Below are 14,796 nucleotides of genomic sequence, written 5' to 3'. Positions count from 1 at the left end.
GATGAGTGTAATTTCAAAAGGCTGAGTCATCAAGAATCTGTTTTTAATGGCATCTTATTTAGCAGAAGAAGCATGATCAGTGAGGACCGTTTTAATCTGTAGGCCTTAATGAGAGAGAAATAGCAGGAGCTCTTTCGTGCTCATAAATCACAGCCTGTGGTAATGATGCCTCTTCCTCTGGACTGTGGCTAACATTTTTGTTGTTCTCTTTTATAGGTGTCAGTGAGGCCTTTTCCCCCAAAGCTGGTGTTGGTTAGTGCAGACACACCCTGTGGATAGCGGAACCCATTTGTAGTCAAATAATCACCACAACTGGGGTCCAAAAATGGAGAACAAAACATCAGGACTGAGTGAGGACCTCCATGTGAAATGCAACATGTCTGGAAGACACAGCTTCATCTTCACCTTCATCCCTGTTGCCTACGTATGCAATTTCGTAATCGGTATCATTGGCAATAGCATGGTGGTGGCTGTCATCTACCGCTACATGAAGCTGAAGTCAGTACCAAACGTGTTTGTGCTCAATCTAGCTATATCAGACCTCACCTTCCTTATCACACTACCTTTGTGGGCCAGTTTCACAGCTATGAGTTACCATTGGCCATTTGGCACCTTTCTGTGCAAGGCAAGTGCAGGATTGGTCATCTTCAACCTCTACACTAGCATATTCTTCCTCACCGCTCTTAGTATTGACCGATATCTTGCGATCGTACATCCGTTGAGTTCCAGATGCCAGCGCACGCTTTTCTATGCTAACCTCACATGTGTACTTATATGGCTGTTTGCCTTGCTCCTCAGTGCTCCTACAGCGCTAAGCCGGGATGTGTACGACATTGGGAACTCTACATTGTGCGCTATGTTGCACCACGGTGAGCAGATTAACCTTCTTGTTACCCTTAGCGTGCTAAAAAGTGTGCTAGGTTTCCTTGTGCCTTTCCTCGTCATCATCACCTGCTATTGCCTGATCGGTCGGGCACTTCTGGTTTCCAAGGGTCTGTTGAGGAAAAGCGTTCGCTCTCGGGAAGATGAAACTCTGCGTCTGATAGCCGCTACTGTGCTAGCTTTCTTTGTTTGCTGGGCTCCTCACCAAGCTTTCCACTTCATGCATCTGCTGGCCATGCTCGGCGTAGTGGAAAACTGCCAAACACTGGATGTTATTGACACAGCCATACCAGTTACCATCTGCATCTCCTATTTAAACAGTTGTGTAAACCCCATTGTTTATGGCTTTGTTGGACACAACTTTCGCAAGAACCTACTGAGGTTACTCGGATGTGGGTCTGGACTAACTTTAGCATCAGTTCAAAGATGAATGTCAATTCCCATTGTACCTCTGGTATGCTCAACCCAGCAACTTCCAAGAATGATCCAACATCATCTGTTAAGTCATTAAATACAAAGCTGAAATTCTGTACTTGTCAGTTTTGGGATTTTAGATGATACTACAAGACATTTTTGATCAGCCATCAACATATATATATATATATATATATATATATATATATATATATATATATATATATATATATAATGTAACCTTAAAAAAATGCATTAATTTATTTTTCTCTCTTGTATGTTCATTCCCTTTTTTTTATCTACTACTGTTTGAATATTCAGTGTATGTGTATAGGACTACTTAAATAAAAGCCTTATTTTTAATGATGGCTGTTAAGTCTTTTCTTTGTTAACATTTAAGCATCAGTCTTTTAACATTTTAATGATTAAATGTAATTTACTAATAAGATTCGGGAGGAGCGCTTCAGATACTTAGCCTAATCAACACAGGTGGACCATAATCAAGTAATCAATCCCATAGTATAAATACTGCTGACTTACCTTTATCCATTGACGGTTTATCAGCATGCTGGTTCGCTTCATCAGTCACCTTATCACAGACCCAATTTTCGTACCAACGAAGAGTGCTAAGCAGGGGATTTATAAGACCTGCTGCTTTTGCCGGACCCAAGATCATTTCTACCCAGCCAAACACGGCCGTTGAGCAGCATTAAGCGTCATTGCGACAGCTGCTCTCCTCGCCAAGCCACACATCGTGGCCAATAGACCGTGCAAGCTCCGAACTCGCCTCGCTCGATACAATGATCGCGCCGCCCGAGACCGAGCTCTCGTCGAGCGCTGGATTGCGGCAGAAAGAATCCAACCAGCCTGGGCTGAACAGTTCTCACCGCGGCTCAGCCTTTCACCAAGGCGTACCGGCCGAATGGCAGTTTGAGGTCGCTTCCTCTAGCGGTGCAACGTTAACCAATACATTTCCAGGCGAAGACGCTAAAAACAGGTTCTTCTTTTCCTTCATTGGATTTTTACGGCAGTTGGCATCCAAAGCGTTGCATCTAAAAGCAGGTTCGCGGCTTAAGTTTGTTAAACGACGTCATGATGCAGTTTCCGTCTTCTTATACTAGTGTTTTATGGCGATTTTGGCAAACCAGCGTAAAGGTGCTTTACCGCCACCCGCTGATCTGGAGTGTGGATTGCGCATAGATTTGGACTACAGATACAAACGTTCCTTCGGATGATGATGCCACTTTTAACCACGAAGCCAAGGCATTACATTTGCCTTAGCGCGCACGTTTAAACCTCACCGAAATGATACAGACATAAGTTCCATGATAAAAAAAAAAAAGCTTGTAAGTCTCTGGATAAAAGCGTCTGCTAAATGCTTAATTTAATTTTACATTTTAATTTCCCTGCAAGTCTTCAGGTAGGACTAAATCATTTAGGGACCTATTTCACCATTCACTGGCGTGATCACTCAAAATTAATCTAATGTTGATCATGGATCTAGTCAGAAGAATCATGAACAGAAACATCTTTATTTTGGGTATGTAATTTCTGTCTCCATGCCAAAAATGGGGGGTGACTAGTAAGGGGTTAACGTTACTGCTATAATCATGTCTTTCGGTACAACGTCTTACAAGACTAAACATGCTTCATCGTTTCCAAAAGCCTCTGTTTCCACAGGAGCATTTCCTATAGCTCCTCACTGCCGCGCAGTGTCTGCTCCCGCAGGAGCCTTTCCCGTATCTCCCCACTGCCGCAGCAGTGTCTGCTCCCGCAGGAGCCTTTCCTATACCTCCTCACTGCAATGCAGTGTCTGCTCCCGCAGGAGCCTTTCCTGTACCTCCTCACTGCCGTAGCAGTGTCTGCTCCAGCAGGAGCCTTTCCTATACCTAAATAAATATATATATATATAAAAAAAACACACACATCACCTCCGCTTAAAGGCATGCCATGCATCCGAGGTTGTGGTGATAGCATCATGTATCGACAATAGCCAAGACGATATTAGGCCCATTCTCCAACCAACGTTTTTTATAATAATCATTAGGCGGCCTATCATAATTCGGCTATCAAACCGCTCCGTTATCCCATCTCAGCACTGCATTTCACGCTCGCCCGTGCTCCCAAAGGATGATGTGAGCCTGTAGGTGGCAAAGAAGTCTCCATCCACAAATAGACATACATCGTTTGCAGATATAAGGTATTCCATCGTACTTTAACAGGTAATCCGATATGTGCCATTTTTTTAAAGGAGCTCTCACTAACGGAGTTTAATGCCACAGTTACATTAGAACGCATCTCATTCGGGTTTCAGGGGTGGCGCGTCGGTCCCATCATGAGGCATGTGGTCCGGAGTGCGTACGACCAAGGCATCATTTCAACCGAACTCACTCCAAATATATGCACTTACCGGTTTTTGAATACCTTATATTCAAGGCACTAGTTTACATCCATATTAGGGTTAAATCATTGGACTTTAAATGGAATCTACTATCATATATATATATATATATATATATATATATATATATATATATATATATATATATAATTCACAGGACAAGCGAGATGACAGTAGTGCCGACTACATGAACTAGCAGTATTTAAATATAGTATTTTATACTTAATGCCAGTTATCAGTACGTCCAAAAGTATATTTTTCGATTATTGGTGATTCCATAGGCTCTTTTCGTGCACCTGCATGGTCAAAATGGCAAATAGTAAGCTCAGACAAGTATAAAGAATCTTTCTCTTACTCCACCCATGCACAATTACATCGTTGATATGTACCATCGATCTCACGTGCTGAAAATGACCACATCGCCGCTACATGGCACCTATTTGGGGTACACTGGCACAGGAAATCCAATTTATTTTTGCACGCTTAATTTCGAATACTATGACTGCACCAAGATTTTTCGGACTCATTGTCGGAAGCAGCTCATTGGATTTGCTAAACAATTATTCAAGTAAGCCTCACAGCGTCTACCCTCGTAGACAAACAAATCATCCTTAGTATCGAACTCCCTGTCAGGCGCTGCAAAAGTGCTCCCGGTTGAGCCAACCTTTGCCTTATCCGTTCAACTATCAGCAAAGCTTACTCGTATGACATCGCAAGTATTAAAATCCTGTCAGATGCTTTCCCGCTTAAGCAATCTGGGACTTTCCATCCGACCACCAGTGAAGCTTACCTGATTAAAAAGCCAGATTAACCCCCCCTCCAAAAAAAAAAAATTCAGTCAGCGACACTTACCTATCGAACACCAACGAGTACATTGCAGCTAAAACAAATTTTCCCTCCGATGGCAAGATGTACCCATCCAATACCGCAAGTTACACTTATGCCGAACACTAACAGGTGCTTAGCAGATAAAACAATCTTAATTTTCCCTCCGATGGCTGGAGAGACTACCCATCTGGTGTCGCAAATTTAATAAAAAATAACGGTAACAGTCTCTCGGCCACGCAACTTACCTTTCCATTTGACAGTAGGCGAGGCTTAACCATCCGACGCTACGAGTCTCGTCCTCTCGCCAAAATCCTGCATGAAATAAAAAATTAAAATTAAAATAAAAAACTCTCAGCTACCCTCAGCCACTCTCACATCTTTTAACCCCGCCTGGCGAGGCTTACCCATTCGATGTTCAGAGTTTGAGGACCCATCGGATGCCGCAAGAGTCCTCCCAGTTGGGTTTTCCTTTCAAACTCTCCCCGTCTGCCAATGCTTACCCGTCTTATGCGTGTGCTCCCTTCATACGTCTGTCGAGAGTTCTCCCGGTCTGGCCTATGCTTGCCAGCCGCAAGTGAGTCCATCCGATGCCGTGAGTCGGGATCTCCCTTCGGATGTCACCAGAGTCCTCCATGTCGGCCAGCCCAAAGCTTTTTATCTGCCAAACCGAGAGGACCCAGACGTCCGTCCTCCTGAGTCTCAATCTCCTGTCGGAGGCTTCATGGGCCCTCTCGGTCAGCGTTAGGCCCTTCACCCACTGAATAGCAGGGGCTATCAGCCAGTAGGGCCCGTACGCCGACACCGTGACCTATTCTGGTCTAGGCAACTCGGGTCCTCCCGGTCGGGCACCACAACCACGCTGCTCCTCCTCATCGGCTGGTAGGGCTCACCATTCCAATGCCAAAAAGCTCCAGTTGAGCATCGGCTCGAACCCTACCGACCGGGCGCCAACAACCAAGTAGTTCACTAGCTGCAGCCGGTAGGGCCTACTCTCCCAACGCCCAAGTCGCTCCCTCCGGAGTATGTAGGCCCTTCCAGCCTGCCAAGAGATGACTTCTCAGAAACCAAATCAGCCCCGCCAGTACTCTATGCTTTTTTGGGGGGGCATTCTTTAAACTAGCGGCTGTCCTCTTGTACATTTGCCTTTTTGGGGGGTACTCTAGGTTCGGGCCATTCCCGAGCTCGGAGCCCTTCCCCGGACAGCACGCCAAATATGCATACCATTCCTCAGCTAATTATATGTAAGCGTGAACTAGTGAAATGTCATTTACTAATAAGATTCGGGAGGAGCGTGTCAGATACTTAGCCTAATCAGCACAGGTGGACCATAATCAAGTAATCAATCCCATAGTATAAATATCGCTGACTTACCTCTATCCATTGACGGTTTATCAGCATCCCTCCTCCACCCCATCTCCTCACTTCAAGTTCACTTTATAAATAGACGGGGAAGGGGGGGTACTCTAGGTTCGGGCCATTCCCGAGCTCGGAGCCCTTCCCCGGACAGCACGCCAAATATGCATACCATACCTCAGCTAATTATATGTAAGTGTGAACTAGTGAAAATATTTTTATTTGAAGCTGTTGTCACCTCAAATCATAGCTAAAATATCTAGAAAAGAGTGTACAACAGATGAATTATACATGATGCATAATGAAGGCATTCTGGAGAAGGTCAGGACTGGGCGGCCCTTGAAGGTCTGGAATTATAAAAAGAGATCAATATCAGTATCAGAAGTATGAACATACAGGCAAAATGAGGGTCCTTATGCTTTTGGGATTGGTGGCTGTTGCTCTATGTGAGCCGATCAAATTTGTGGGGTAACTTCTTAAAAATATTTCACTTTAACCAGAAAGATTACAGTATATAGAGATACTATCTAAGATGATATGTATATATCCCTCTGTGCTTCTCTAGAGATAAGGGCCTCTGTCTGACACTAGGATCCGAGGAAGATGTGACAATCATCAGGGAAACTCTAAATATGCTTGATTCTTAATACTGTGTTGTTAACTGGATGATCCACAGCATGTTGTTGTTGTTTTTTTTTTTGATAGCTCTCCATGAGTCCCTTGTTTATCCTATAAAGTCAAACTGTACAAGTTGCACGTCCTGCAGGTGGACTTCTGGAAGCCTGGTAGTCATGACCTTGTGACCATTGGCTTGACTGTTGACATTCACGTTCCTGCAGCCCAGCTTGACATGGTCTTTACCATTTTACAGCAAAGTGGCACGGAAGTTAAGTATTTGATTATACACACAGGATTCATTAGATTTTCCATCGCACTTGTATCTTATGATTCAAAATTAATGTCATGAAATAACCAGGTGGATCTCATGGCAATTCCTATATATAGGAGGTAGCTAATTCATATGAATTTGTATGACCTGACAGGCTAAATTGCACATATTTCATGAGTTGCACAATTCGTATGCATTTGTCTGAATGACCTTAAACTAATCACAACCCTAAACCCACCAGTCACTGGTGTCTAGAAAAATAGTACATAATCATACGAGTTTGATCGTATGGATTCATATGAATTAGCCGTATTATAAAATATGTACGACTTGGTTGTGAGATAGTGTTGGAAATATGGCTTGTGCTTAAATGTTCTTTTTTTTTTTTTTTTTTGCACTGCTGTAACTGGTCGTTGTGTCACAGTAACAAAAGATAATATCTGTTTTCATGTCTGAGACCATTATTTTTGTTTTAGATTTCATAATAAATTCAGACTAACTCAGTATCTGTGGAAGCCTGTTTCCACCACTGAATAAAACGTAAAAAACCCACAAATTTTTATCCCCCAATTCAGATTTTTTTTTTATTATTCTTGGAATTGTACGATTTAAACTCACAATTGGATCCAGTCGCAACTTGCAATTGCAATTAAAAAGTCAGAATTGTGAGATAAAATGTTGCAATTAACTAATTATGTGTCAGTTAAGTCCACGAGACCGCATGGTGTCCCATTCATCATTTTAGCTTTCAAAAGTGCACCTTTGTGCCCCTATGAACCCTCAATGCTCACTTTTGTTAAGCACCCAGTAAGTCGAGCTTCATAGCAGACTTCTACCTGACAGTCAAAGTGGCATTAGGACACACAAGTGGACTCAGAGGAAGCCAGCGAGGGTTTAGGGATTTATTTGGGACAGGGCCGAAGGCTGCCTTTCAAGGATCCTTCCTATTGAGATGGCCTTCTGCAACATTTTATGACATGCCAGCCGAGATATGCAGCCTTCATTAGATGCAGCCTTCCATTTGAGAAGCACCGTATTGAATACCTAATATGTGTCACTTATATAGTTTTGAATGGGAAGAAATGCAATACTCATCGGTAAAGTCATTGCATCACTGCAGCTGCCGCTAGAAGTCTCGGTTGCTATACAGTAGAAACAGTCCGATAGCGGGACTGTGCTTGTGTACTGGTTGGTGTAGCCTAAAAATACGCTTTTTTTAATGCTAATGTTGTCTGATTCCATTGGTGATTTCAGATCTGAAATTGAATCATAAGTTGGCATACAGTTTTGGAGAACTATAACTCTTCAAAGAGATAGGAACAGCACTTGCATGCCAGAGTGGTGTTTCAAAGATGACTGCAAAGTAAAATGACTTGTCTTAAAGGGACGTTATAACTAAAACACTTTTTATAATAGTGTACAGTCTTGACAATCTCATTAGCATCTACACCATTCAGATGACTCTTAACGAAGCACAGCCTATTTCTTAATTGTGTAGACTGATAGGCCTATAAACTTTTATTTCAGAGTAATATTTTTGTATTATCTGTGAAGTTATAATATAAAACTGCTTTCCTAACTGTGCATACATTTAGTAGATAGTGTGAAATGTCATTATACACAAACACAGATAAATAATCTACAGTATATATATATATATATATATATATATATATATATATATATATATATATATATATATATATATATATATATTATTAAGAGTGAACAGTTATGATCTGAAAGATCTTGTTTTGATCCCACAGGACAGGATGTGGAGAAAGACCCAGTCCAGGAACAGTGTTAACAGCTGTATTGGTACTGACCCCAACAGAAACTTTGATGCTGGATGGTGCAGTGAGTACTTGCTTCCTATTAAAGCTAATAAAATCATTAGTATTTTGGAAATTAATTTGTCCACTGCACATTGCTTAAATAGCTTAAACAGCAAGGAATCTTGGGAAGTGGTCATTCATGACATTCACAAATAATGTCATATTACATTGTTCCATGAAATATGTTTGATGTTTGCCGTTTACTTCCCAGCAACTGGAGCTACAAACAACCCTTGCAGTGAAACCTACTGTGGAAGCAGCGTAGAATCTGAGATTGAGTCCAAGAATTTGGCCAACTTAATCTGCTCCAACAAGTCCATCATCAAGTCCTACCTGACTATCCACTCATATTCCCAGCTGCTCCTTTTCCCCTATTCCTACAAAAATGATCTGGCTGCTCATCACAGCTGGTACTTTTTCAGACTTAACTTGTATCTTGACTTTATTGGTTGCTGAGTGTGTCTCAGGGAGCTATTGCAGCTCTGCATTCCCTTTATGGAACCAGACACACTAGCGGCCCTGGCGCTGTGACCATCTGTGAGCGTAAAGAGTCCAAGAAAAGCTCTGGTCCAAAACCTACATGCAGTGAGATTCCTACTTCCTTAAACATCAGTCTTCAGTGATCTAACTACAATGGACTGATATCAAATTCTCTACATAGGCAGCAACTCGCAAATTGTGGCTCACAGTTGATTCCAATAGAGGCTAGTTGTTGCTAAGATAACAATGTAATACTCTAAGTATATTGCAATGAAGGTGTTTTTTTTTTTTTTTTTTTTTGGTGGGGCTTTTGGATTACAGATTATAACCAGAATCACATGTTTTGCTGATACATTTTGTGACTCATTGCACACCCTGCTGCTGGTGGCTCTGGCGACTGGGCTTATGACCTGGGTGTGAAGTACTCCTACACCTTCGAGCTGAGTGACGAAGGTCGTTATGGATTCCTGCTGCCTGAGTCTCAGATCAAGCCAACTTGTGAGGAGACCATGCTGGCTGTCAAATACATTGCTAACCATGTACTCAACAACAGATTGAAGCATCTAATAAAAGCTTGACTGTGGCTGTGCATTCTGTGACATCAGTTAACTGCACATCTCAAAATGCCATGATAAGTAAAGCAATAAAATACAGAAGACAAAATGTGATAGACACAATTAATTACTGAATGACAATAGATTACATGAAAAATATAAAACAAGTGACATCTGCTTACATATAATACTAGAGCTTGCTTAAAGTGTGTTTGTGCTATATTTTTGATATAGACATTGTTATATAATGAATAGAGTTGGGTCCGAGTCCACCTTTGTCGAGTACGAGTCAAGACCAAGTCCACAAACATCGAGTCCAAGTCCGAGTCCGAGTCCAAAAGGGGTCGAGTTGGACTCAAGTCCGAGTTCTTAAAGGCCGAGTCCGAGTCGAGTCAGCCCGAGTCCAGAAAGTAATTAAATTAAAAAAGATTATAAATTGGTATTGTACATTTTTACATTCTATTAATATTTTAACCTTTCAACCCATTAAACCAATGGCAATATAAAAATGTAATAATAAAAAAATACCACTGTTACATCTAGTCATTGCCATTGAACATTTTTATTTTATGTCAACAGAACTAGTTTCCTATCAAAAAAGGTTTCAAAGGTTTTATTGTATTACAAGTTCATGAAAATACAAATGAACCTATTTTATTATTGTATCACACTATTTTGTCCTCCAGTTAAAGATGACATTTCAGTTATTTAATGCCTCTCCCCCACATTTGACAGAGGTAAAGTGCAGCCAATGAGGAGATCCTTAATGATGACATTCTGAATTTCTTGTTGTCTTGGAGAACTTGCATCATAAAGTTGCATTGCTTGTTTGGTCAGTTCTGGTCTTGCAAATCCTGCAATGCTGAGCTGTGCAGCATCTGTTGGTTGCTGCTGCTGTCTTTGGTAGTCGGTTGCATCGGTTTTGGGATCACCAGTACACTGAACCAAAAACCGTTTCTTTCGGAGGTGTCCGATTTGAGAACCGATGAACTGATGATACTGCGCATGCGTGTAATTTTTCAAGTATTTTGTTAAACATCGGAAAGTGTGATATTTTTCAAGTATTTTGTTAAACATCGGAAAGTGTGATAAAACTATATATATATATATATATATATATATATATATATATATATATATATATATATATATATACGTTTTTTTTAAGATAGGGGCTAACGTTACATGTTTCTAATCTGTATATTGTAGATTATGTATAGAGCTCGGGCGTAGACGTCATGGAATGGTGCATTGTGGGTAACGGCGGCCATTTTAGAGGCATCGCAAAGCAGGTTTGTAATAATATAATAGCCAGTCTCCAGAAAAAGTTATAGAACGTGACAAAAAAAGTTGCCTATACCTATACGGACAAACTTAATAATGAAGCCAAACAACACTAATTAAAAAAAAAGAGGTTGTAGGCGGAATCGATCCCTATGAACACATGAAAGTTTACCAAGCCTCAGTTTCCCTGATAATTTATCCTACCGGGTCTGTGGAGTGAGCGCTTACACCTCCGATCAATTTAAAAATGTCACTTTCACTTTTTAAAAAGTCACTGGAGGCTCACCTGCAGATCATAAATGGATCTGCAAATTAAACGTGGAGAAAACAATCTTTTTCACTAAGGAAATGTTAACATTAACCAAGCATCAGTGGTGACACACACACACACACACACTTATCAGATTCGGCGAGCTATGAAGCTTGTCTATGCGGGTTTGTTACACTTCAGGAGTAATTACTCACCTATCATACTTGCAAAAATCCACTGTTTTCCTCCGGTAGTTCTGTAATCCGGTATAATATTGACGAACATTCACCTCAGACACAACCCACCATTCACCAAAACAAGACGCTTAACTTCCTATTTTGAAGTTCGTTCCAGTTTTTTTTTTTTTTTTTTTAAACAAGTTGTTCAAATTTGTTAAATACAGTCAGCACAAAAATATCAAAAAGCAAATTAAGTTCAGGATTGGGTCAAAAGAAAATGTTTAAACAAAAAATACAGACACTAAACTGACTCCCTTACTGGCCAAAAACAAGAGAAAACGTAATGTGTTTGTGTCTGAGTTTGTGTGTGTGTATGTGAGAGAGAGAGAGAGACCATACACAACATGTCTCACCATAACTATGTATTATAATATTATCGAAGGTGATGGTTTCCCTCCGTACAGTGGCGACCCAAGCCATCTATGTCCCCGACCCGGGTTCGATTCGGTAATCAATTCCGGGACGTGGTTGCTTTCACACAGAAGGCGACCAGGCCATGTTACGGGAATATTGCGGGTCTGACGTGCAGTGTGAAAGGGGCATAGTAACGTTGCGGTAATCGATCCGGAACGAGCGCTGTGTGAACAAAAGCCAGATCTAATTCGGTATCGAAGTGATGACGCGCGTTATCGCGCGACTCTTTTACCGGCTGTTTTGAAGGAAGATCAACATTCGCGACGAAAACATATGTGCAAACTGTAATGAAGCAGAGATCAGTTAGTTCCTCACTTTCCGCGCTGACGCAGAGATCGTTTGCTTGCTTCAGTTAAAGTATAATGTGCCAAGCGTTGTCGACTCGTACATTACACGTCACGCGCTGATGTCACGTGTCGTTACAGGATCTTCAGGGGTTGTGTATGAAAGCACGCACATATACCGGGTCATCACTGGCAGTGTGAAAGTGCCAAATCTAGCGACCAGGGAACAATTACAGGAACACTTTACCCCTGTATTTGCCGGAATGGCAGTGTGAAAGGTGATTTCAGACACCTTGTGTTTTTTTTCCAAGTAGGAAAATGTTGAAAACTAATATGATTCACGAGGCGTTTGCCCTGTCGATCATGAAACCGATTACAGCAGTTCACAATACAGCAATACTGAACCATTTTCCAAAAAATAATCAAAATTAATGACCAAATGACCAACGTTACCTAATGCCTACTATACAGTACATCTACTTCTGTACCGCGATTCCCACAATGCATTGCGACGTGACGCAACGATCCCGACCTCTATAGGCCAAAGGGGTTTTCAGGGAAGTTGGACAATAATTAAGACTCTAAAGACTCCATGTTTAATATGAATAAGGGATGATTTATGAAATATCTGTACTGTATTTATAGTTAATGATGACAGATTCACAAACTGAGTTTGTAGTAAACAGAACATGAACACGAGTAGAGCAGCTGATGATACTGAACTGCAGCATGTGCCAGTGTCCTGACATTTTATCCTACCCTGTCAGATTTTTCTACCTGGGTTTTGAGCGATTCTCGTTCTCGAGTCAAGAACCGGTTGTATCAGTTTTCAGATCATCAGTAAACTGAACCGAAAACCGTTTCTTTCGGACGCGTCCGATTCGAGAACCGAGGAGCTGATGATACTGCGCATAAGTGGTTCAGCATGAAGCCGACTGACTCACAGCGCGTCTGAACCGAACTGATTCTTTTGGTGATTGATTCTGAACTGATTTTGTGCTAATGTAATGAGTGCGGGTAAACCGAGGGCTTGAATGAAGGGCAATCTGAAGAAACGTAAGTTCATTTAATAACAAATACATCGCAATGGATTATGTATCCGGTGAACTGTTTTTTTTTTCAACCGGTTTATTGAATCAAACCGTCCGAAAGAACCGGTTCGCGGAAAAGAATCGAACTTCCCATCACTAATCCACACTGATATCCAGTGAGTGGTGCGTGTGTTTCGTCTGCAAGCATGAGACTTCTGCCTGCCGGTGTGGTGCAGTAAAATGACAGAAGGGGAGACATTCATTAATTTATCATTTCAATTTTATGCTGGTTTTATTGTTACACATGACGTGGACTCGACTGTACTCGGAATATTTTCCGAGTCCAAAATGTTCAAGTCCATGTCAAGTCCGAGTACAAATTCACCCGAGTGCGTGACAAGTCCGAGTTCATTCAAAATTGGACTCGAGTCCGGACTCGAGTCCGAGTCCAAGTTCGAGTACCCCAACTCTAATAATGAAGATAACATTAATATATTATTAGTGTGGTTAGTGTATTTTAACTGTGGAATCTACATTCATAATTACAGTGTATAGTTGTACACATGCATTTGTTGCTGCATTAAAGTAATCCGACCTGCTCACAGAATTGCTTACCTGTTCACCAAATTACATACTCCCTGAAAGAGACATTTGGAGGGAGCGTGGAAAATAAACAGAATCCATTCGCTTTATTAGAATCACTGTACAATTAGAAATGATATTACAAGGAGGAAAACATACAGTTGCTTTATGTTTTCAAATAATTTTGGGGTGTGTGATATAAACAGGTTGGATTATCAATATACACACGATATATGTTATATAACAAATATGGTACATATATTTCATTTCTTTTTTTTACATATATTTTTACTTAATTATGCATAAGTTTTTTTTTTTTTTTTTTATAATTTTTTTTTACAATGTGTAGTATTTTAGTTCCTCTTCAGGAACTTAAGCTGCGTCGAGCGATTTTGGGGAATGCCTTTTGCAAGAACAACTCTGAATATCGTGTGCAATCAGTCAAATGGAAGAGCGTGACGTCACAGGTGGGGTGGTGTAGCGACCAAGAAGCTATAAAAGCACGTGCCATGCAGCTGGCTTCAGCTTCGCGTCTTTCAGCAATCCGGCGCCCAAACAGTCCCTGGGTTCGGAAGCACGCTTGTCGGTTTCTTCCCCCCAGGGCGAGGGGTCGACAATCCACCTCTCCTCTCTTCATCTGATGAGGTGGATGTGTAGACGATTAGTAGGGATTTGCCACCCCTATCGCCCCAGTATGAGGAGCTGTTGGAAGTGGTTACTCGCGCATTTGATAAGTTAAAAATTGAGTGGCCTGCAGAGAAAAAACATGAGCCGCAGAAAAGTAAACTAGATGAGCGGTTTCTGCAGCCGAGACAGCCACCTCCAGCCCGGAGCCTTCCCTTTTTTCCCAACCTCCACGAAGAAATAGCGAGGTCGTGGAAACACCCTTATTCGACCCGTCTCTTCGGCCCCGACTCTCAATATTACGGCAATATCGCGGGGCTGTATGAGCGTGGGTACAGAGCGATGCCCCGGGTTGAACAGACGCTTGCGAGCTATCTGTCCTTCACACTATGGCCGTCCCCCAAGCATATCAAGCCGACCTGCTGAGAGATGTAGACGAGGGAGAGGGGATC

The 14,796-nt window shown here is 41.6% G+C and overlaps 2 protein-coding genes across 2 annotated transcripts; both read left to right on the top strand.

Moving 5' to 3' along the window:
- Positions 1 to 232: 232 nt before the first annotated feature.
- Positions 233 to 1,452, top strand: LOC127945824 (type-1 angiotensin II receptor A-like). The gene has a single exon (XM_052541902.1). It carries the CDS (start codon positions 326 to 328, stop codon positions 1,310 to 1,312), a length of 987 nt encoding a protein of 328 aa, XP_052397862.1. The 5' UTR covers positions 233 to 325; the 3' UTR covers positions 1,313 to 1,452.
- Positions 1,453 to 6,172: 4,720 nt separating this feature from the next.
- On the top strand, positions 6,173 to 9,726 carry LOC127946118 (carboxypeptidase B-like). The gene is made up of 6 exons (XM_052542420.1): positions 6,173 to 6,199; positions 6,645 to 6,838; positions 8,539 to 8,624; positions 8,814 to 9,012; positions 9,060 to 9,139; positions 9,455 to 9,726. The coding sequence occupies exons 1-6, from the start codon at positions 6,173 to 6,175 to the stop codon at positions 9,658 to 9,660; spliced, it is 792 nt and encodes a 263-aa protein (XP_052398380.1). The 3' UTR covers positions 9,661 to 9,726.
- The last annotated feature ends 5,070 nt before the right edge of the window (positions 9,727 to 14,796 follow it).

The sequence above is a fragment of the Carassius gibelio genome, chromosome A24 (genome assembly GCF_023724105.1).
Source record: "Carassius gibelio isolate Cgi1373 ecotype wild population from Czech Republic chromosome A24, carGib1.2-hapl.c, whole genome shotgun sequence".
Taxonomy (NCBI): domain Eukaryota; kingdom Metazoa; phylum Chordata; class Actinopteri; order Cypriniformes; family Cyprinidae; genus Carassius; species Carassius gibelio.
The sequence above is the reverse complement of the archived record's forward strand: the minus strand, read 5'-3'. Positions and strand labels throughout refer to the sequence as shown.

What these genes read in the sequence shown, in the direction of transcription:
- LOC127945824 (XM_052541902.1), top strand. Translation starts at nt 326, where the DNA reads ATGGAGAACAAAACATCAGGACTGAGTGAGGACCTCCATGTGAAATGC.
- LOC127946118 (XM_052542420.1), top strand. Translation starts at nt 6,173, where the DNA reads ATGCATAATGAAGGCATTCTGGAGAAG. An exon ending in CTTTGATGCTGGATGGTGCA is followed by an intron (nt 8,625 to 8,813) that starts GTGAGTACTTGC and finishes TTTACTTCCCAG; the next exon opens with CAACTGGAGCTACAAACAAC. An exon ending in CTGGCTGCTCATCACAGCTG is followed by an intron (nt 9,013 to 9,059) that starts GTACTTTTTCAG and finishes TTGGTTGCTGAG; the next exon opens with TGTGTCTCAGGGAGCTATTG.